At 31.0% G+C, this 24,442-nt stretch overlaps 1 protein-coding gene across 5 annotated transcripts; it reads right to left on the reverse strand.

The window, feature by feature from the left end:
- Positions 1-8,398: 8,398 nt before the first annotated feature.
- Positions 8,399-14,994, reverse strand: LOC114389350 (rop guanine nucleotide exchange factor 14-like). Of its 5 annotated transcripts, none has more exons than XM_028350002.1 (8): positions 14,833-14,992; positions 13,809-13,951; positions 10,984-11,376; positions 10,609-10,763; positions 10,396-10,470; positions 10,040-10,309; positions 9,244-9,591; positions 8,399-9,020 (listed from the first exon to the last, which is right to left on the reverse strand). In XM_028350002.1, the coding sequence occupies exons 2-8, from the start codon at positions 13,882-13,884 to the stop codon at positions 8,670-8,672; spliced, it is 1,668 nt and encodes a 555-aa protein (XP_028205803.1). In that variant the 5' UTR covers positions 13,885-13,951; positions 14,833-14,992; the 3' UTR covers positions 8,399-8,669. The 5 variants fall into 5 exon arrangements, with proteins under 5 accessions (XP_028205803.1, XP_028205801.1, XP_028205800.1 ...); XM_028350000.1 differs by having other exon boundaries at positions 8,653-9,020; positions 13,809-13,934; positions 14,833-14,994; XM_028349999.1 differs by having other exon boundaries at positions 8,653-9,020; positions 13,809-13,974; positions 14,833-14,994.
- Between the last annotated feature and the right edge of the window lie 9,448 nt (positions 14,995-24,442).

The raw sequence follows: 24,442 nt of genomic DNA on the forward strand, positions 1-24,442 counted from the left end.
TACTTATACTTTTAAAAAAATTACAATAATATATATATATACACACACACACATACATTTGTTTTAAAATAAACAAATTACTTAACTTCTTAATTAAAAACCAACTTCAAAAACAAATATAATTAATTAAATAAAAATACAAAAAAATATTAATTTGTTTAAATTTTAAACAATTTATAAAAAAATTCTTTCAAATTTAAATAAAAAAAATTAAATCAATTTACAGATTGGAGGATTACATAATCTGTATAAGTCATACGGATTACCAATCCGTATGCGTTATGCTTTATACGGATATTCGTACAGCATATGGATTGACAATCTGTATTGTATGCCTTATACGAATTGCCAATCTCTCTCAATCCCTGCAACAAACGCACAAACAACAAATGCACAAACGCAATGGAGACAACTTATCGAAGGAGAAGATGAATACGATGGTCTTGGCGGTCACTGACAGCAGGATAGGTAGCGCGACGACGGCAGCACGAGGGAGAGGAGGAATGAAGAATGAAGAAGATGAAGGCGCTGCGTACGGACAAAATGAGAAAGAGGAGGAAGGAGTTTTTAAATTTTAAGGAAGGACATTTTTGTCACGTCACATTATTTGCTGGGTGTACCAGCAATTCTGCTGGTGCCTAAAGCAAAACCATCAGGAATCATCAAAAAGGAAAAGAGTACTAAGGATGGCACGTTGCTAGAGGTTACATGTGCGTCAATTACCGTGTGTGTGATATGATATCGAGTATGGATATGAATGAATACTACTACTACTCTAGAGAGAGAGAGAGTCAAAAGTCGTAGTAAGAAGTTAAGAAACGTATTTATCAAGTGGAAGAGTGAACACAGCTGTTGCTCACATGCCATGTGACTCTTCCAAACACAAAATGAAGAAATCTAATTTTTTATCCAAACACAAAATTTTTGAAATGAAAGAATTTAAATTGAAGCATTTGAAATTCTCAGAAATTAAAATTCTTTAAAATTTTAAATTTCTTCGTCCAAACACACTCTAAAGGAATTTCTTGGTTGCTTGCCAATGAGACACACATCACACACCTTCTCTGGTACATTTAATTTTGGCATACCTATATGTGAATGTATGAATACATGAATTTTGATGATGCCAAAGAAGAATCAAACAAGGCCGCTTCAAAGGATAAGCATTTGCTTCAAGATTAATTCAAGATTGCTTCAACAAACAAAGCTTTGTTTCAAGATTTACTAAAGATCAAGTCTTGCCTCAAAACAAAGGGTTTCAAAGTTATGCAAGGCTCTGGTAATCGATTACCAGGAAGTGTAATCAATTACCAGAAGGGAAGAATGAAAAAGAGCTATTGAAAAGGGTTTTGAATTTGAATTTTGAACATGTAATCGATTATTATATGTCTGTAATTGATTACCAGCGACGAAACTCCTGAAATTCAAATTCAAAAGTCATGACCCTTCAAATTATAATTGTGTAATCGATTACACAAACATTGCAATTTATTACCAGTGGAAAGTTTTCAGAAAATCTGCCAACAGTCACATCTTTTGATTGAATTTGTGAATGGTCATCAAAGGCCTATTAATAGGTGACTTAGGCACAAATTTTGATGAGAGAGTTTTTTGTTCAAAATGTCTTATCCTCTCAAAAGGAAATGAGAGAGATATTCCAAGATAACTTCATTGCCAAATGCTCTCTCAAAGAAACTCTTGGGAAAACACTTGCAAATCCATTAAGAGTTTCTCCAAGGACTTCAATTGTAATATCCTTCTCTTTAAGAGAGAATTCTTCTTTCTTTCTTCTCATTAAAAGAGATTGATTAAGGGAATGAGGGTCTCTTAAGTTGTAAGGATTTCCAAACACAAGGGATGGGTTGTCCTTGTGTTGTTCAGACTTTGTAAACGGATTTTTACAAAGGGAGTGGAAAATCTCAAGTGGGTTGCTTGAGTACTGGACGTAGGCACGGACTTTTCCGAACCAGTATAAAAATTATGTTTGCATTCTCTCTTCCTTTATCTCATTCATTTTATTGCAATCAATTTTGTCTTGCATGTTTAAAGAACATTATTAAATTGATTGCTGCTTCTTTTGCATTCTAAGCCTATCTCTTCTTTTAGAAAGGGGTTAAAAGTTTGTTAGTGGGAAATTAATTCACCCCTTCCTAAGATTTCTGAGGCCACATGTCTAACACTATAACCATATTATTAGTTACAACATATTCAAACTTTTGAAATTTAAGTGACCAAACCTGAGATGCCAAAGCCAGCTCAATTGGTTGATCTTTGTAGCCATTAAACATTGTACTTCTGCTGCCTTAATGTTGGCTTGAAAGGTTCTATTTCTTGAGAGTGGAGATCTCAAGACTAGCTTCAATTAGGATCAAACAATTCCGGTATTCCATCCTTCATTGACACAGAGAATCCCTTTTCCACCAGTTGGCCTACACTCATCAGATTGCATCTCATCCTAGGAACATACAACACATTTTCAATGAGTGTTGTTTTCCCATCCTTTCTCTAAATAAGAATGTTCCCCATGCCTTCTACACTTAGAGTTCTGTTATCCGCCAATTTGATCTTGGATCTTCCATTTTCATCAAAATCACTAAGCCACTCCTTCTGACCTATCATGTGGTTAGAACAACCAGTATCTATATACCAAGCCTCAGAATGTGGGTTGTTATCACTAGTTGCCACTAACATCAGAGGGTGTTCATCTTCTGAATCTTCATCTTGAGTTATGTTTGCCTTTTCTTCAGAATTCTTGTTTTGTTTTCCTTTTCCATGCCAACATTCAGAGGCATAATGCCCCCATTTCTCATAGTTATAACACTGAATCTTTCTTTTATCTTGGCCTTTCTTTCCTTTATGATTATTGAAGTTCCCTCATCCTCTTTTATTAGAGGATTCAGGTTTATCTCCAATCTTGTCCTCTTCTTTGTTTGAGAACCAATTCCCTTTGCCACTGCTTTTTCCTTTCTTCCATTTCTTCTTGTTTCCATCATTCTCAGTAAACTAGGCCTGCATTGCTTGATCCAAATCCCTTGAATTTGCCCTTTCAATCAACCTCTGCTCATGGGCTTCAAGTGAATTTTGCAGTTCTTCAATCTTTAATCTTTCAAGATCCTTCAATTCTTCAACTGCTACCACAATGTGATCAAATCGAGGAGACAAAGTTCTCAAGATCTTTTCAACAATCATCTGATCTGACAATGATTCTCCACGAGTCTTCATTGAATTTACCAACAGTTGCATTATGTTGAAGTAATCAGTCACTATTTCCTGATCACTCATTGAGAGGAGTTCATATTGCCTCCTTGACTGTACTAGCTTTTGCAATCTTCTCAAATACAACAAGATCAACACACTGATGAAGAAGACACTTTGCCTTGAAGTCCTTCTTCATAATTGCAGCATCATCTTTCTCCTTCTCTGAGATTCCTTCCTTCACAATGCCAAGAATCTCATGGAAGCCAAGAATCGCTTCCATCCTCACAACCCATTGATTATAGTTCTTGCCACCAAGAACTGGTAACGCATGCATGAATCCACCAGTGTTTGTTGCGGAAGCCATTGCAGCACCTTCAATCGGGTCCTTGAACCTTAGAGCTCTATGATACCAATTTGTTGGAGAATAAACCCTTTCACACTCACACACTGATATGAACAAAGAATATATTTCAATGAAACTTGTGTGTATTTTCTTATCAAGCACTTACACGTATGCACCTTTATATAGTGCTTTCATAAAAAACTGTTACAACAGAAAACAGAAATCAATATAAAACTAACACTCTAACCAACTACTACTAACAATACCCTTACTTATATTTGGATTAAACTCAACATTAAATGCATCATCAAATATAAGTTGACTTTGAGTTAAGTTACTTTTATTATCTCCAGAAAAAAAAATTGGTGAAGAAAAAGAAATAAAAATACAATTCATATACGTTTCTCATTGACTTTTTCATGGAACTTAGGCATCAAAATTTAGTCATTTTCAATTCATTTTAACTAATAAGATATATGTCGGAAAAAATATTTTATTAACACTCCTCTTATTATTATATTAATAATTGAGTAAATTTTTACGTGTTATTTAAATTATATTCTTTTTTTAGAATCGTCATCTTTTATTTTAAAATATATATTTTCTTTCTTTCGAGAAATAAACATAAGTTATACTTTAACTTTTTAATGCAAATAGTATTTTAATGAATCATGAATAATTTTAAAAATGACTTTTAATGATATTTTAGTTTTTTAAAATAATTTTCATTTTACAAATAATTAATTTTGAATATTTTATTATTAATTTATCACTTTAAAGAATAAAATAAGATATAGGTAGAATATATTTATTATTGGTTTCAAAATTTCATTTCATAAATTAACAATAAATATTTAACATTAACTACTAATTATGTTGAGTTATTAGTGAATTCTTTTTCTAAAACACATATATTAAATGAAATTATAGATCCAGTGATATTTAGAGCATCGATATAGGGTGAAATTTGTACGAATTCTTGTTTTGGAAAGATTAATGCCAGAATAATATTAAAAATTGACCTCTTTTTTATATAGTTGATCACAATTTCAATAGCTAAATAAAAAATGGCATTGCAAGGTCTTTGCATAACACAATTTTGTAGTTGATCACTATGTCAATAGCAATGTAAAAATGACATTGCCAGATCTTTTCCAGAGCACAGGCCCATTTATTCTCTTTATAGATCAGACCAGAACTTGACATTGTTTGCATCATAAAGCAAAGAAGTCATTGCTTTCACGGGATTGCTTTGCGCATCAGCAGAATTGCTGGTACACCCAACAATTTTTGAAAATCTCCATTATACTTGTCTTTGTTATAAGTTGTTGTTCAGCACTTTTCTTCTTCACACAACCTTGTTTTTTTTTTTTCCTTGAGCTTCATTCTCGTGAGAGGTGTTCTATGAGAGTTTTCCGTTCATTCTTGTGTCATCTTTGGTGGAGGTGCATTGTTTATGGTGATTCGTCAGCAAGTGGTGGTTGTCGTGACGGTTGGTTTGGCCATTAATGGCGAAGGTAAGTTCTTCATTTTATTTTTTTTACGTAATAGATACGGATTGATAATCCATAAGTTATGTAAAATTTACGGATTAATTATCTGTAAGTTTTATATAACTTACGGATTAATAATCTGTATACTTTTTTACGGATTAGCAATCCGTAAAAAACATACGGATTGCAACCAATCTGTAAGAAGCATACGGATTGTCAATCCGTAATCTTCATACAGATTACCAATTCGTATGCTTCTTTTAAATTTTTTTGTTATTTACATACATTTATTTTATTGTTCAATTAGAACAAATTAGAACTGATAATTAAAAAAATTTTAAATAGATATAGTTAGAATATTAATTTGATAGTTGTAGTGAGTATAGTTTGAAAGTCATATTAATTTGAAAAGAATTGATACATAATTAGTTTTTTCGCTTTTAATTTAATGTATCATATTAATAAATGTAGTAAAAAAAGTGAAAATTACATGATTGTATAATTATGGTGTGGTTAGGGGTTTTTTGTTTGTGATTGAAATTTTTGAATGTTTTTGTTAAGATATATGAAGATAAGTGGATGTATGATAGTGTAATGTCTGAAGAAGTTGATATGAATGACCAAAATGAAGACGAAGCTGGTGTGAATGAAGAACATGTTAATTGTTCTGATGCGTTCAATACTTCTCAAGTATTAATATGATTTATTGTTATTAAAGTAATTAATTGAATGTGTATGACACTCTTGTTAGCAAAGAGTGTGCAACTAAGCAAATGCAACAAATACGCTCGAGTTGCTAAAGTTCACTATGTTGCGTCACATTTGCTCTGAGATACGTCTCGCAGCCAGGATAGTCTAAAATATGCCCCATGGCATTGTACTATCTTAGCTCTTGCCTCTTCAGCACTCACTTCAAGCAATTCGACTAAGAGGAAGATGACATCGTCCACGTGAAGAGGCTCAAAGCTATGGAACGTGCATGTAATGGGAAAATGCAACAACGACGCCAAATCATCCAAGGTGATAGTCACCTCTTCTATCAGCAAATGGAAACTACTAGTTTCCTTATGCCACCTCTCCACGAAAGCAGACATAAGTCCTTGATCACCAGTGTCCAGTGAACATGCGATTAGAGGACTTAATCCTGTTGCAGCCACTAAGCCTTTGATCTTTGGGGCAGGCCTCCAAATTTCTCAACCTTCCTTCCATGGGAGAATAATTTCAGCTCAGGACGTTCCTGAAAATGATAATTTAAATCATTTCAACAATAATAAAAATTACTTACAAAAATAACATTTATTTAAAAATATAAATACCTCTTCATTCCAAACTTTCATGGCCACATGATAAACATAGTCATGCAACACTGATGTGTCGTGGGGCCCGCCTGAAAAACCCTCGACATCAGTCCCCACATCATCAGCAGCTGCTTCTTCAGGCTATTCATGGACTTCGTCATTTGCATGATCCACATGGTGAACATCCTCTGCAACAGGTGCAGCTTCCCGTTGTCTACGTTTGGATGTTGTGGGCCTTCGTCGTTGGGAGGCTTCATCTGCATCCCGACTGACTTCTCTCCCTAGGGTTCTTCCTATCACTCTTCCTAAAGCTCAACGCAAACCTCTGGTTCTAACCATAATTTGCACATTAAAATAGTCATAATAATTTATGTAATCATTCAAACAATACTTCAATCAATCCATATTTAGTAATTCATAAATAAAATTTGTATTATTTGTTCATTAACTTTTTTATTACTTTAATATATTCATAAATGCATATAGAAATTCTTTTTTCAAATATATAGAGTTGACAACACTAATTCTAGTAAACTTAAAGTAATGACCAAAATATAACTACAATTTTAGTTTTTATTTCTAACAAATAACTATTTCATTTTTCAACAAATTACTATGACAATAACTTGTAATTTTTTTTTTACTAATAAAAATATTTTATTTTTATACTTCCATATAAATATTTAATACTAAATTGTCAAATATATACTAATAAACATTTGAAATTTATCATATCTAACAAATTTATAAAACACTTTTTAAAATATCAAATATAACAAAATTACTTAACTTCTTGATTAAAAATTACAATAACTATGTAATTAAAATAACAAATACAACAAATTGTAATTTACTTATACTTTTAAAAAAATTACAATAATATATATATATACACACACACACATACATTTGTTTTAAAATAAACAAATTACTTAACTTCTTAATTAAAAACCAACTTCAAAAAACAAATATAATTAATTAAATAAAAATACAAAAAAATATTAATTTGTTTAAAATTTTAAACAATTTATAAAAAAATTCTTTCAAATTTAAATAAAAAAATTAAAATCAATTTACAGATTGGAGGATTACATAATCTGTATAAGTCATACGGATTACCAATCCGTATGCGTTATGCTTTATACGGATATTCGTAACGCATATGGATTGACAATCTGTATTGTATGCCTTATACGAATTGCCCAATCTCTCTCAATCCCTGCAACAAACGCACAAACAACAAATGCACAAACGCAATGGAGACAAACTTATCGAAGGAGAAGATGAATACGATGGTCTTGGCGGTCACTGACAGCAGGATAGGTAGCGCGAACGGCGGCAGCACGAGGAGAAGGAGGAATGAAGAATGAAGAAGATGAAGGCGCTGCGTACGGACAAAATGAGAAAGAGGGAGGAAGGAGTTTTTAAATTTTAAGGGAAGGACATTTTTGTCACGTCACATTATTTGCTGGGTGTACCAGCAATTCTGCTGGTGCCTAAAGCAAAACCATCACAGGAATCATCAAAAAGGAAAAGAGTACTAAGGATGGCACGTTGCTAGAGGTTACATGTGCGTCAATTACGTGAAAACTTGAAACAATCAATACAAGCATCTATATAAATTGACAATTGGACGTGAATTTGATTACACAATGAGGTAGAATCAAACACACACTTAAGCCTAATAAGGAATTCCTTGCTTGATGGTGTCATTAAAAGACAAAATAAAAAATAAAAATATAGGATGAAAAGGCCCAAATCTATATACAAAATTCCACTTGCTTTCAATGCATTATACTTCATTTATTTAGGAAGATAACCGGATTCTACAAGAATTTTAGGTTGCCGATACCTGCGATTATGAAATGTTCAAGCTCAAATTAAAAGCCTCATGATAGTTGAAACTTGGGTATGACTTAAAAGAAATGTTAGAAAGACGTTCTCTAACACACTTTTGTTAGCTAAAAATTGTTAGATCTCGCGACATCATGCATGAAACTCATTACATATACAGTAGAACCCACATAATTTTGTTAAGTCTAATAAAGTTTATCAACAATAGTGTGTTGAAATGAAAAGGTGTGCCAACATTCCTCTTTAAATATTCAAATTGTCAGCTTAGCCATTAAGAAACTAGGATATACAATCAGAATCTACGACTGGAATAGTTGTGCACAAGACACAAAATTCCTAGGCAACAAAAGCACCCAAAATCTATAAGGCAAACTTGTCAGTTTGCTTCTATTCATACTGCTAATATGGTAATAATACTAACAATACTTATCATTTACAAAAGCCAACTACTCAGTCACTGTGAGGAATTGAGGAGATACTCTTTTACAAGCCTCTACCAATGCACCACAATCGACCACGGCTTGGTGTGGTGGGTACAGAGCTAGTAGCATTGGCCTGAGTAGATGAGAGTTCTATATCAGAAGTGCTGCCACAACTAGAAGCACAATATTGTCCATCTGCCTCGTTCATCTTATCGATTAATGAGTGCCTGATACGCGAACCAACCACCCAAGCTTCAGAAAGATTTATCCCAGGGGAGCAACTTGCTGAAATAGGTGTATTGGGATTGCTTAAAGCATCCTCTTGCAATATATCTGCTATTCTAGATAGTATGCTGAAGGCTAAACTTCCAAGAACTCTTGAGTATGCTTCCAAAATAGAATGTCCAATATCCTACAAAAGTAGAGAGAAAGAAATTAATACTACAGCTAAATGATTGCCTTAAATTTCACAACTTCATTAAGGAGAAACTTGTGGCACCAAAAACTTAGATATCAGTCGTTTTCTTTTCTATTTATCTAATTTATTTTTAAGTAGAAATAAGTTAATTTAACATGGAATTTTCAGTTTGAGGGGGCAAGAAGAAATATATATAAATTACTACTAGGAAACTCACCTTGCCATATTGAACTTTCGCAGCATCCAGAAATGTTTGAGGAAGGTTAGGATATCTGGCTTTAAGCAGATTTAAAAGTGTTTCTGCACGTTCCAGCAATAGTTCCATCTTATCTATACCTGCCATAGGGTCCTTCATGAAAGACCATGAGGTTCGAACTGGGGATTTTCCACTATTTTCTTGTATAATTCTCTCTTTCCATGAAAATGTAGCAGCTTCCAATCTATTAATGGTCTCTAGGGCGGCATGTTCAGAATTCAAATTGAGAGCTTTCAGCATTTCTTCTCTGGAACTCGATTCAGCTATCAAAACCTTGTGCAACTCCTCTCCAAGGCTTGCCTTTCCAGACTAAAACATAAAAACAGATTTTGAAACACTGCAATGAAAATTACAATACAAAAAAAGAAAGAAATCTACCTAGCATAAGGATTGCTATATTTCTTGACAAAGAAAAAAAAAAATCTTCATGATCTGGGATATCTAAAGATGCAGTTTTCTTGTTCATGAAATTAAGCTCAGATTAAAGGCCAATAATTAATATTCCTTATACAATATCATAATTTTTTTTTATTCAAGATCATACTTTACATGATTAACCCATTCAATCTTGAAAATGGATAGACCCCATAAGAACTCCTTTATATTCATCATCATACTTCACACCTTAAATTCTACTCTTTTTTGAACACAGATTACCCTATTTTGTTGCTATCATTTTGCTTCCTAATCAACACTAATGGAGAACAATTTGCTTGAGGCTAAAAGCATATAAATTCAAACCCTCAAAATTGATTACCTTCAGAAGTGCATCCTTAATTAATGTTGGCACGGGCATTTCAAGCAACATATTATCATTGATAGCTTTGGCAGCCTTGAATATCTGCTGTACTACCCTTCCCTGATTAAGCAGCCTCTTTCTTTCAATGTCAGAGAGCCCGGTTCTTGGTACTCGGGGTGATGGAAGCCACCATCTTTTGCTATGTCTTCCACTTGTGTTCCTCCCTTCTGACCGGCTTCCTTCCTCCGCATACCAAAATTCAGTTTGCACCATTGAGTCTAGTGCCTCCTGTCAACCAGAACACCAAAAAGATGTCAGTCTAATAAGTAACAGAAAATTTCATGGTCTTACATTAGAATGAAGAGATGACCTACAATAAGCATAGAGTCCAACTTCTGAAGTGCTGGAAGATTCATTTGGATGTCTGCACGAGCTTTTGGGGTCATTATCTGTTCAAAGAGAATTGATACCTTATTTTACTGCAATGTGAGATATATATATATATATATATATATATATATATATATATATATATGTATGTATATGAAAACATCCACCATTTCCTTTCCAGTTCAAATAAAAGATACCTCAAAGATTCCACCATTGGCACCATTTTGCTTAGCTGGAACTAACTGAACCATATAATTCGTAGGAGACAACAACCAGCCCATTTCTCGTCGCCATTTGCTCTTCCTCTCTTCAGATAGAGGTTCCAATTTCCATAACTCACCAAAAACTGTCACTGCATATTTTCATCTTACTTTCAGATTGGCTTAAAAAAAACCAGAGGAACAACATAAATGAGATCAATTGTATATAGGTTTTAAAAATTTGTGTTTACCATTTTTACCCTAAAATCTTTGAAAAGGCATACTATTTCTTTTCTAGTGATACATTTTCTAAACTATATGTACTTATCAATGAAACCAAAAGATATAGTAAAAATGCACTTAAAGCAAAACCTGCAAGGTTTGTGATGGCAGTAGACAGTGCCAAAGCTGTATTGAGGCCTTTAGCTCCTCCTGTAACATCACCACCTAGAAACAGCTTTGCAAACTTTTCTTTCATGGCTTCTACATCTGAACAATTGACAACGTCAAAAGCGGACTTATCTTTAAGATAAAAATGTTGAGGACTTTCCGTGAGTTCCCACTCTTCCAATCCGTGATCATCTCTTTTCATTGTCAAACATTTTGAAGAGAATGATCCAAAAGCATCTTTGCTGGATGAAGAGCTGGAGTCATCATCATTGAATGAATCAGTTATACATCCATCTCCTCTGCTAGTTCTGCTTTCATCTCCGTAAGATTGATTATCCGGAATGCAATTCTCAAGGCCATTATATGTCATAATCCCTGAAACATTATAAATTCATAATTTTGATTTCCAGCATTTGCTATGGTTGACTTTAACAGTATAGCCAAAATCCAAATCCTCAAGAACAAAATGAATATGCAGCTTTAAAAATGTCAAAAATGAAAGAATATATTCTCAGTGATCTTGGATAAGCAAAGCAATGTAAAGCTGCAACTAAATTAAGTAGCATATGAAGAAATAAAAGTGAAACAGGAAATATGTCAACAACATGTTTACAACAAAGCTTTATAGCATAAAAATGACTTTTAGTCGGTGCTATTTAAGGGAAAAGTTATATATTTTCTCCTACTTATTCACACAAACACAAGCTACTTCAGAAACATAACTGAACTTGCATGGCAGCATTTTACTAAGTTATTGGAAAACATCTTTTACATACCTAAAAATTGATTCAAATACTTAGGTCTTAGGATCTCAAAAAATGTAGAGTTCTTCTACCATTCTCAATTTCTCATTTAGGATGAATAATTAGCAATTGAGATTCCACCATTTCTCCTTCACAGATATTCTGATGAAATTTATAACGTTTTCCCACTACAAGGTCAAACATTTCTTCTGGTCGTCTTAACAAATTAACGGACCTACTGCAACATTGGCGAGAATATACATCATCCTCGCCAATGTTAAAACTATAACTATTAATAATGGAATTTTCATAAACAATTTCAACATTAAATCATTTCTTAAATTTTTAATTTTTTTCTAATTTACATTAACTTCTCACTACTTTTATATTATTAGTTCTTTTTATTTCACTATTTTTTATTAGTTCTTTTTATTCTATTATTTTTTAGAAAGAAACTGTGTTTAACTTCTAGTCATTTATTTTTAAAAAAATATTATTTTTTTATTAACTGTATTTAACTTCTACTCATTTTATTTAAATTCTCAATAATATAAATAATATATAAATTTAAACTATATATGTTTCACCCCTCAAGTTCACACCATAGAGAAAGGGTATAATAACCATCGGTCAAATTTGTCCACATGTATTCACATGCAAGTGTCATCATCAGTTAATTTGTTTATTTCTTTTTTATTTGTACCATGTATTCCACCTTGCATTTTGTGTAATAAAATTATAATTTTGATTGAAGTTAAATTACAATTTCAATTTCATGTGTTAAAGATTTTAAAATGTAAATATATTTTTGTTCTGGGATTTTTTTATTGGGTAGCCTGATTGATTTCTAGGCCTTGTAAGAATGATTTTATTTAGAAAATTTTCTGCGGTATGGGAGAAAATTGAATACGATGGATCACCTAAACTGAAAACCTAATCAAGTGAGACAAAAAGTTCTGAATGGAAAACATAAGCTCCCAGTGATATGACAGAATGGGACAGTGGGAGTGGGACACAGCAACCACTTCCAATTCAAATGGGATCAAATAAAAACAATAATAACAACAAGGACAATAGATAAGTGAAACCCAAAGAGAAGATAATCCCCACACATGGGTCCCATACAAATAGAAAGAAAACAGTTCCAGTTATGTTTTCAATTTCCCTCTTTTATCCGAAAGTTTGGATTGGGAAAATGTATGCTTAATTTTTTTATACTGTTTATTTATTATGTTTATACCATTTCTTATAAAATTATAAAACTAAAAATAAAGTGTCAATTTTTAGAATTATTAATAAAAATATATTTAAGTAAAAAAAATAAAACACAAATGAAAACATTGTTTTCCAAAACCAAAGAATTGTGTTCTTTGTAGTAAAAAATAGCAGGCTAAAGTTAGGTTCTAAAATTCTGCTAATACGAAAAATTTCAATTGAGAAAGCAAATCAAATGTTGTAAACTTGATGAACTACTAACGTTGTCCTTTTCTAATAGGATGGCACAGGCAAGACCACATTTTTTTTCTTTATTCTTGTTTTTTGCTTTAAAAATAAGTAAGAGCTTATTTCATGAAGCATGTGATGTAATGTTACTGGTGAAAAAGAAAATGAAAAAAAAAAGATTATTATAATGATTCAAGGTAAGACAAACTAGTATTACTATGGTCCAAATAGGAAGATGCCGATTGCCGATCCTAGTAAAATATCGATAAAAATGAGATATTTTAATTATTAGTAACCGAAGAAAAACGTCAAATTTCAAATTCAAATATCTATTTTTATTGAATAATAATAAAAACAGAAACAAATGTCAGACCCTCGGTCGAAACTGGAAAGATTCAAATTTGGTTCATGGGTACACTTAATATTTATTATTTTCTCCCTCAGTGGACCCTTCTTTTTAAAGTAAAATTACTAATAATTACACAATTTTCAACTTGGAAGATTCTCGAACCATAAACAAGTACTTTTATGAATGTAGTAATAATGAAATAACGTTTTTTCTCACCGAAAAAGAAATAGAAGATTACAGTTACTAGAGCAAAATAGGGAGTAAGAACTTACTCTCTGGCTCATCAAAATCAATGCTGATTTTGGCTTCCTTTGTGCAGCAAGCCAGTCTCTTTCTCATCAGCGACATACTTTTCTCTTTGTGCCTCTCCAATATGACGATGATGGTTTGAATTCGGGCTTCACTAAAAAGGTCACTGTTGTTTCAATAATTATCACACTGTGTCCACCAACAAAAATATCCCAAAATTCTTCTTCTTGTACATTAACAAAATATACAAAATAACTAAACAAAAACAAGGTCCTTATGTCCAAGCAAGGCACAGAAGATATTATACCCTGCTATTCAAACCTTACTATACGTTACACATGATATTACTATATTATATTATACGTTATTAAAAAAGAAAAATAAAGGTACATGCCATGTTGTATGTATGTCAAACGGTAATTAATTAGGAGCAATTGAATAATAATAATAATAATAATAATAATAATAATAATAATAATAATAATAATAATAATAATAATAATAATAAATAATAATCAGAGAGAAATTAAAAAAAAATGCAAAATAGAAAAAGTACACTGTTTGATAAAAAGGTACGACCTCATCGTAACTTAATAGAAGCCATGGTCAAAAAGTGTGAGAAAGCGAAGGATGGGTGATCTGATGCAGCATGTGCAAGGCAGATTCGACCATTTCATTCCCACATTTTCAATTTCAGAGATGATTACTTTTGCAAAAAAAAAAAAAATTATTTTTCCAACATTTTTAAAATTTAAGTTTAAGTTTAACTTAATCTTATAAAATTCACTCGTAAGATGAGAATGATTTCCAACAGAAACTACCAAGGAGAGTAGTAAGAATGATTTAGTGTTAAGGAAGAAAAAAGAGAGAGGTCGTCGAATCAAAAAAACAAAAAAAAAACTAATAACTAACATTGATGAAAAAACAAACTATCGAGTTTCACCAGAAAAAATGTAGGAATCAAAACGCAGCGCATAACTAAGCTGAAGCCACGCGAAAGTGAAGGAATGGAACAGAGGAAAAGTAGAGAGTGGAAGGAGAAAAAACCTGAGCAAATTGAAATGGTAGATCTTCTTGCAGACTCGTACAACAAGAGAGCATTGTTGTTCGTTTGTTAGTTCAAACCTTCACAGTGGCATTTTAAAGAACTTAAATTTTGTCAGCGGAAAAAGAGAGACTGAACCGAAGAATGAGTAATGGCGTGTTGGTGTGCATTTAATACTAGGAGAGAAGAAGAAGAATTACTAAGCATGAAAACAGAACAAAAAATGACGGAACAGAAGAGAAGAGAAACGGTGCATCGGGTAACGTAGAGAAGAGCGTCTTCGCTGAATCTGGACCGTTTGATCAGCGGTTCCATGTGGCTGATGACGCTCTGGTTCACACGAACGGTCACGATGATGGGGTGCAGGGTTTTATGGTGGGACCGAAGATAGTGGGGCCTAGGGGTCCAATGATATAACGCCGTATTAGGATCTCGAAGGCGAAAAAACAACTTTCTCGTGAGAGAGGCTTTCTATGGATTTCAAAATTAAACGAGCTCAGACAGTGGCACGTGGATAATGTATTTATTTGAAGCTCATTTTTTTAATTTAAAAGAAAAAAATACATTTGAAGCTCATTTAATTTGTGGCCCGAGGTAGTCAATTAATTTTTTTTCCATCTCCTTTTCGGAGTTTGAATTTAAAAGTTACCCACATAAATGCAATCTCCTTTTCTGTCGCTCCGGTACAGGTGTTAATTAAATTTTCCTAGTTTGAATTTAAGAGTCATATTAAATGATATTTATTACAATATGTTTCTGCTATTAAAGAAGTTTAGAAGTATTAAATATTTTTGTGAAATTGATTTTTATTAACAATAATTATAATCACGTTTAAACCTCATCATTCTTTTCCAAAAATATATTTTATAAAAATCATATTTATTTCTTTTCCACAAAAATCAATTTTATTTCTGAGTTACACCCATTAGAGTTTTTGTAAAATAAGTTTATCATTAGTCTAACCCTATGAGATTTGAATAATTTATATAGTAAAACAATAAATTTAAGGCCAAATAATATATTTGGTTTTTATCTTATTTTTCTTTCAATTTATTCCTTTATATATTAGGAATTTTATTTTAGTTTTTTTATGTTTAAAAAAGAACCAAAATGTTCTTTGTTATAATAATAAAAATTAAAATTGTAAAAAATGGATTAATTTCTAGTTTAAGAATTTTTAATTATAAAATTTTACTGCTAAAACTTTTTTAAGGTCATAATATTAAAGTCTATTAAGTTTTAAAATATTATGAATAACTTAAATGAGAGAATTTAGGGGGGAAAATAGGATAAGTTGATGTTAAATTGATAAGTTTTATTTATTTTATATCCTCAATTCATTTTATTTTTCTTTCTATAACTATTTATTGAGAAATTTATTTATATTATTTTTTAAAATTTTATCAACGGAGTTATTTCTTAAAATCTCTCATTTATCGCTTTTTATTTAAATGGTTTAAATATAACTTTGGTCTCCCTATAAAAAGTGTAAGCTCTAAGTGTGTGGTGTTTTAACTTTTAAGGTTTCTATCCAAACTTAGAATGTGTGATGTTTTAAGATTCTTCTCCTCCTCCAAATAGGGATGAAACCAAAAGTTTCTCTTAGGGGGGGGGGGGGGGGCAAAAATTGAATATTCTGTCTCAAAATAAGTGTCGTCCTAAGTTATTTTACATAAATCAAGAAAAATTAATAAATGGATGAAAGAAAGTGATAATGTTACAAAACTAATCTTATTAAATAGATAGAAGAGAATAATATGAATATTAGATTCAAAAACTATAGTAACATCTATTAGAGGGTATTGATGGAAAAAATAATTCATGTTACATTGAAAAATCAAATGCTACACCAATGACTAATTTTTATTATTACTAATTGTTTAAAATTTAATTTAATTTAATAAAATGTAAAATATTATATGAAAATAAATATGCAAAGTATATACATACAAATAACAAAGCATTTATTTTCACTAATATCGAGCCGTAAAAAGGTTTTTATAATTTATAAAAGATTAATTATATTTTTAGTCCCTCAAAATAATGAATCTATTTTTTAGTCTCCCGAATAAAAATTTGTATTGGATAGTCTCTTAAATTAAAAAAAATAATATTTTTAGTCTCTTCTCTCAAATAAAAGTTTACATTTTTTAGTCCCTCAAATTCTCATAAAGGGACTAAAATTAAAAAAAAAAACATTTTTCATATTTAAAGACTACAAAATGAAAATTTTATTGGATGACTAAAAAAATAGAGCTCTTAATTTAAGGGATTTAAAACATAATTAAGGCATTTAAAATATCAAATATCAATAATGATAATACACTAATATGTTAATTCAAATTTTATTTAGAAACGTTAGAATAATATTTAGTAGTCATTCCCATCATTTTGTTATTATAAGGCCTGACTATGATTGGTTTCATTTTGTTGTATGATTTTTTTATTTGAGTTTAATTCGATAAATATTCTTCATGAATTATGGTTGCCATTGAAGGATGTCATTATCATCAACTTATTTGAAATTTTTTCCATTTTCTTCTTTACGTGGGATTGTCTCCAATCAACTTGGACACTTTTAGGAGGGATGTATATTGTGGATTTTGGTCATGATTTTTATATGGTGAATTTTGGTGTTTTAGAAGATCATCAATAAGTTATTAGCTAGGATGATTTTTTGTCAATACTTGACAATTCATCCATGGGTTCTAGATTTTGTATCTTCTAAAGTGGTCATAAATAGACTTATTTGGATAGGTTTCCTAATTTAGGCATAGGGTACTATGATGAGAATGTGTTCTTAGCTTTGGTGTTAGTAGTAAGAAAGATGATGAAAGTATATATTTATGCGATGAATGCATCCATAGGAAAATTTCCAAGAATTTGTGTGGAAATTAATTTGACATAGCTAGTAGTAGGGAAGGTATGGTTCAAGATTTTTTTGTTCAAAGTTGAATATAAATAACTTTATTTACTATGTAAGCATTGTGGTTTGTATGGTCATATAATGAGATCTTGTCAAAAAATAACGAGGCTTCACAACTTGTACTGAGTGATGAAGGGTTAGAGAAGGGAATGAACATGTAGGCAAACCCTAACCCTAATCCCCAAGAAAATAATAACATAAACAATGTAATTATTAGGGGCGAGGATCTATATGGTCATTGGCTCGTTGTTACAAAAAGGGAATGTATAACTAAATCTCGCACTCAATCAATTGGAGACAATAAAAGGTGTAATTGACGGGGGATAAATTTAAGGAGGAATCCAAACGTGAACCAATTTGATAGTTTAAATCAAATTAAGGAAGGAACTAATTTGGTGGAATATTAGACCTATAAATAATGCTCCAAGGCAACCAACAATTAAAGTGGATTATCAAAATAAATGTGCTTCTAAATAAGTTGGGAAAGGTCACAAGAATTAGCCTATTCCAGTGTATTCTTCATCAAATCTTGCACCTTTAGTAAAGACATCATCCCCTAATAAAGGCATCTTGAAGGATCCTTAGATTAGCAAAATAAAAAGGGTTTTGAACATATCGAGCCTAATTCATCTATGAATCCCAACCCTAATGTTCCAAAATAAGATTACGAAATTGAATCCATGAATGTTGAGATGTTTATGAAGATTTGAGCCCAACATGAAGATAGCATGACAAAAGCCCAAATTCACAAGACAAATATTCATGGGTTGAAATTAATTAGTTTTATGATCTAAATTTTTATTTAAGACCCATTTTCCTATTTTTATGTAATTTTTGTGCTTAATTGTGAGAGAATAAGTTCATATGTCTTTGTATCTTTTCTAGATCAAATATGAGTATTTTTTAGCTTCCAAAGCCATTATGCTAGTTACTGGGTCAGTGAGAAGTAAATTCGAGATAAAATTAAAAGCTTAGTGGGAGATAATTGTTAATGGATAATTAAGGCCTAATGGAAGTGTTAGTGGGAATTCACTACATATGCATCAAGGGTTGCTATACATAGCCTATAAATAGGAACCTCATGTAAGCTTCAATGGCAAAATTTTCAGATTAATCAAATTTAGTGTTTCTTTTTGTGAGTTTTGTTGAATTTGTATCCTTAGTTTTAATTATGAAAAATTATTACAATGCAAATTGAAAAAGTGATGGGTTAAAGTGATGTCTAATAATTCTGATTAAGTGTTTTAGTGTTTATTACCTTGAGAAGCAAAGATGTTCTTTCATTCTAGGATACTCAAAATGATGCTCATAAAGGTTCAAAGAACTGTTGTTAGAATTGAGAACTCAGAAGAATCCTTGAAGCCTATCAGAATGATGAAGTTTGCTTCCCTCTAAGTACTTGGTTCTTGGCAAGATACTAAACAATGAGACCTTACATAGAGGATTCATCAAAGGCTACATGAAGATCATCATGGTTCAGAGTGAATCTAAGCATAGTCTACATCAGAATAATGGAGACCTTGACTTTGAGTTTCTAAACATCAGAATGCATCACTTGAACAAAATCTTCCATATGTTGCCACAATCACTAAAGGCACGGTTAGAAAGGAAGAACCAATTGCATAAGAAAATGCAAGTTGTTGATTGATGAGGTTGTCCATGAGAAACACTGATATGAAATATCAGATTGTAAGATTGAAGAAATTTGCTCAGTCTGACCTTGAACAGAACACTAACACACCAATAACATAAACTTCTACTAAGTCTTTTTGAAGTATTCAACTTCAAAATGCTTTGAAATTGTGAAGAAGTGTTGAGAGTGATGAAGCTGCACTACATTAGAATGAGATATCAATTTGAACCTCATAAAGGGAATTCATCAAAGTATGGAGCCCACTACAACGATCTTCTTGGGAGCTTTAAGAGACATTTTCAAAAGACTATGAAGACACAAGTTGAAGCATTCCAAATCTGCAACACATCGTGCTAGATCTTTGTGCAAGAAATGTATGTTTTTAGCTTCAACCCTCTTTGTGAGAGTGACCTATTTCTATATTGTGATTTCAAAGCTTCTAATAATCTTAGATATAAGTGTGAGATAAAGTTCTTGAGAGGAATCCCTCTTGTGAGGAGAAATTTTTTTATAATCACATATCCATTTTCTGTAAAGTCCAACAGTGGCTGGCTTAAGAAAAATCTAGTGGTGTGTACTTGGTCTAGTTGAGGTTAGGGTTGAAGTCTAGTGGAGAATTGACAAGTTGTTAAAACCCAATGGTTTGTTGGTCTAGTTGTGTATTTGTTGTATCAATGAAATCTCATCTGTATGGGTGAGGACTAGGCATAACCCAAGTTGGGCTAAACTAGTATAAAAATGTCTATGCATTCTTCCCTCTTCTCTTTCTTTACTCTACCTTGCATAGATCTAAAAATTGGTTTTGATCAAATCATTAAATATGTTATCTTTCCATTTCAACAACAAAACTAAACTTTGTTTTACTAAGTTTTTTTAAAGCAACTATCTTTGAAACAAAGGCTTTAAACTGCAAAAGAATTGTCTTTTCCAGAATTGTTGCATTTTCATTCTAAACAACTCATTTCCATTTTGAGCTCAAAACATGTTCTTATTCTGAAATCATTCATTCTAAACTATTATCAGAAACCTTTTGTTTTCAAGGATACTTTAAAAGTTTTCAAAACCCCAATTCAACGTCCCTTCTTATGGTATTTTTTTCACTTCAAGTTTCCCATTTGTTCTTGGGTTAAAAACTTTATAGTATTGGTTCTAACAACAGGTCGCAATTAAGGCCACACTTTTTCTAGATAACTTTGGTTCTATCAGCACATCACGATTATGATCAAATTCCTTTTTATATCCTTTAATTGTTTTCAAGACGATCCATTAGTAGATTCATATTAGCAAACAAATAATCTGCATTTAGAAACCACTGACAAATCTATTAGAAACTATAAAAAATCCATTTTAAGCATTATTGGATGATTGGATATCCTTCTTATATAGTATTTTGATCATTAATGCCAATAAAATAGAGATATTACAATCAAAATATTAATTACTTTGTAATAATTGATAATAATTGATATTCAACCAAATGTGAAACTATCTCTGTTACAAACTTCCTTACACGATGAGGTTAACTATTATATATTTAGTGATGATATTTTTTAAAGAATATTTAGTTATGATATTTAAACAAACAAAATTTATAATCATTCTATATAAATCTCTATTTTTTCTATCTTCATGTTATTATTACAAACATAAATTATAGTCATTCTACATATTTTATATTTCTATCTAACTCAAGATGTTTACACTTTAAAGTGTCTAAGAATGATTTTGCATATATATTTTGGTCAGTTATGGTACCTATGACCATGATGGATTTGTCCAGTCCAAGACCATAGTGCTTTAAGTACACTTTCATTTAGTTTCAATTGAAAATTTTCATCTTATGAAGCTTGGTAATAAATGGACCTGCAACACTTTAAACAATGTAGAAGTTTTAAGAAAAAAAATTGAGAAATGTAAATTGCGCTCCTAGTCATTATATTTTGCATGTAACATGTTCTATGGCAATCTTACTACTCTTAGACGTGAATTTTCAATCAGATGTGATTGACAACAACTTTTTCTTTCAAATAGTCTATTTAAAAAATTGATTTAAGTGAACTTCAATTATTATTGCTGCAATTTTGGTCTCTAATAAAGAGATGGTACCTCATCAGGATGAAACATATATTTCTAAAATGTACACCCCCAAAAAGCTTGTATGATATGAAAATATAGACATATTTATGGTATTTGACCTTCTTCAACATTCTAAAGAAATTTAATTCATATTGAAGATCCCTCCATGAATTAGAAAAATTATAGAAATAATATGAAATATCATATTTGATTTTAAGATAAGTTATCCCATCGACCGACCAAAACAAAAAGTTATCCATCGAATTAAATGGTAGTTAGTAAAGAGGGTAAGTTATATAATATAGTAATCTCACTCAATTAAAATATAACAAATTAAATAAAATGTCTTAAATTTGTAGACTTAAGAGAACTAGAATTAAAATTAGAAAAAATAGGTTAATTAATACTTAATAAATTATTATTTTAAGATAAACAAAAAATAAAGTAAACTTTAGACTAGAGGACGTTTGGTACAAAGAAAGTTTTTTGTTTTGGGAATCATGATTCCTGTGAATCATGAATCATATGAATGATTAAAACTTGTTTGATTTATCATAATATTCGTAGGAATGTTTATATAAGATTTTTGGGAATCAAATTTTAAAATGATATTTTTACCAAAATTATAAATATTTACTAAATTAAATTATCTAATAAGAATAATATGAAAAAATTTATTTATATTTACCACAGTAAAACTCTTTTTTTAATTTGGAAAGTTAGATTTCTAGGAATGGTTTTTAAGACATGCATATTTGACATAAGAATTTAAGATTTCCAATTTAATATTCTTGGAAACTTAAAAGAATCCCCCTACTAAATGGTCACTATGTCTTTTAATTTTTCATATCTATAATTATTTAAAAAATAAGTGATAAAATGTATTAATTAAAAAATGGGAGGACTAAAATGACAATTAAGATGAGACATCCCATTGAATTAAATGGTGGTCAATAAAAAATATAAACAATAAACATATACAACTTTTAGCCATACTTTTCAAATTCGCAATTTTAATTTCATTATTATATAATTGAGGGTGTATTCATTCCATAACTATGTGCCTTTATTTTAAGGTTTAGGTTCTCAGATAGTATATCTCAGGTTCTTTGTAGAGGATTTCTACAAAGGATTTCTTCTTGTAAGCTTCAAGAAGGAAATTTTTAGAATACTTGTATGTGTGCTTAGTGTTTGTATATAACTTGATATTCTTAGTGGAAATCTCAACTAAGTTTGTTGATAATATAATTGATGTAGATCCATTGGATCGAACCAATATAAATCTTGTGCCTCATTGAATCTTTTCTACTCTAAATTTTTCTTTTCGACATTTGGATTCAATTACTTGAGATTGTTTTTCAAGTGATTTTAATTTATTACCTTGTAAATTTTTTTTCTGAAATTTATTTTAATATACTACTTCATAATATTGCTTTGGTAAAGATCTTGAATAAAGGATGTGAAAGAAAGTTTTATTTTCTAAAAGTTGTTCAAGTTTGTGAAAATCTGTTGACCCACCTCAAGATTCAACATTGGCCCAACATGGAGATACCTTCTTAACCATGTTTTTTTTATCATAAACACTTCTTATGCCTTGTTGAACTTTGATATAATAAAACATGATTGTCTTTCATGCTTTTAGTCAGTTTTCCTTCTAGTAGTTCTGCTTCTCATGTGGCATAATCTATGTATAGAATGTTGGCATACTTCTAACAGATGCATCACACCTTTCTTCATGCTTAACACTATTCTTCATTCTACTTGATCAAGTGTTGTCTTTTAAACACATTTTCAAAGAAAACCATTACTAGCTAAGTGTAGATAACTTATAATTTTCTTACTTAAACTATAGAAGGTGTTCTATTTCGACAAGACACACACAACAAAACTTATTGTGCACAAAACTAACTTTAAAAGCACTAGTCCCCCAACTACACTAATGAATTCCCACTCACAGGTTTTGTTTAGATAGACTCAAATGTTTTCCATTTGGATGCTCATTTCAATGATGTTACACAAAATTAGGAGGCTTACATACACTTTTTAAGATGGACACATGGTGAGACAATGGATTATAATCCTAGAGCATTTATGACTAAGGAAGACTCTATTTAGAAGCTGGGTTTACTCTTTGAGACACTGAAATTTTTCAGACCTTACCTTCATTTGATTGTTTACCTTCCTTACATTGAACTTCTTTGAATGAAGATTCTTATATAGACCTTAGAGTTAGCCATTTAAAGCTGTTGGAAGAATTTTCAAATACAATCAAGTGGTGTATGTGTTGGCATTTTCATATAGTTACATGTTAATTATTTTTTATTTCTCTTATTGATTTTAAATCTCTCTTTACTGTTTTCTCTACTTCAATTTTTTAGTACAGGTCACAAATTCAAATTTGAATTGTCACAAGTGGTTCTTATTATTGTCTTAATGGTTCCTCTCATGAAAACTTTTGATACTTGTCATGGGTATTGTTTCTAAAGAATATTTCTACAAAATGCTTTTTTGAAATTGTTTCTGGAGGTTGTAGTGCTTGTGCAACAGTCTTCTATAATTTTGGTTTGTTTGTTTTCATCAAGACTAGGTGACCATTGCAAGTATATGTTTTTGAACACTTATAGGTCGAGTTTTAAGCTTGTTTCTTTTGAACAATGTAGACATTTGTATCTCATTCTTCAATTTTTCATTTTCGATGATCCTTCTAGTCATGTGTAGCTTCTAGTCATGCTACCCCTTGACTAAATTCATCTTCTAATCATAACATTTTCTAATAATTTTTGAACTTTGTTCAATTCTCTAGAAAGCATGATCTTTTTTTCATGCTTCCAGTGACCTGTCTTTGTAGTAGTCCTGCTTCTAATGGACATATCCTATTTGTTGAAGGTTGGCATACTTCCAAACTAATGCTTCATACCTTTCTTCATTTTTCTTAATAAGTTCTATCTTATAACCATATACTCAAAGCAAACCATTA

This window comes from Glycine soja, chromosome 16 (assembly GCF_004193775.1).
Source record: "Glycine soja cultivar W05 chromosome 16, ASM419377v2, whole genome shotgun sequence".
NCBI lineage: Eukaryota > Viridiplantae > Streptophyta > Magnoliopsida > Fabales > Fabaceae > Glycine > Glycine soja.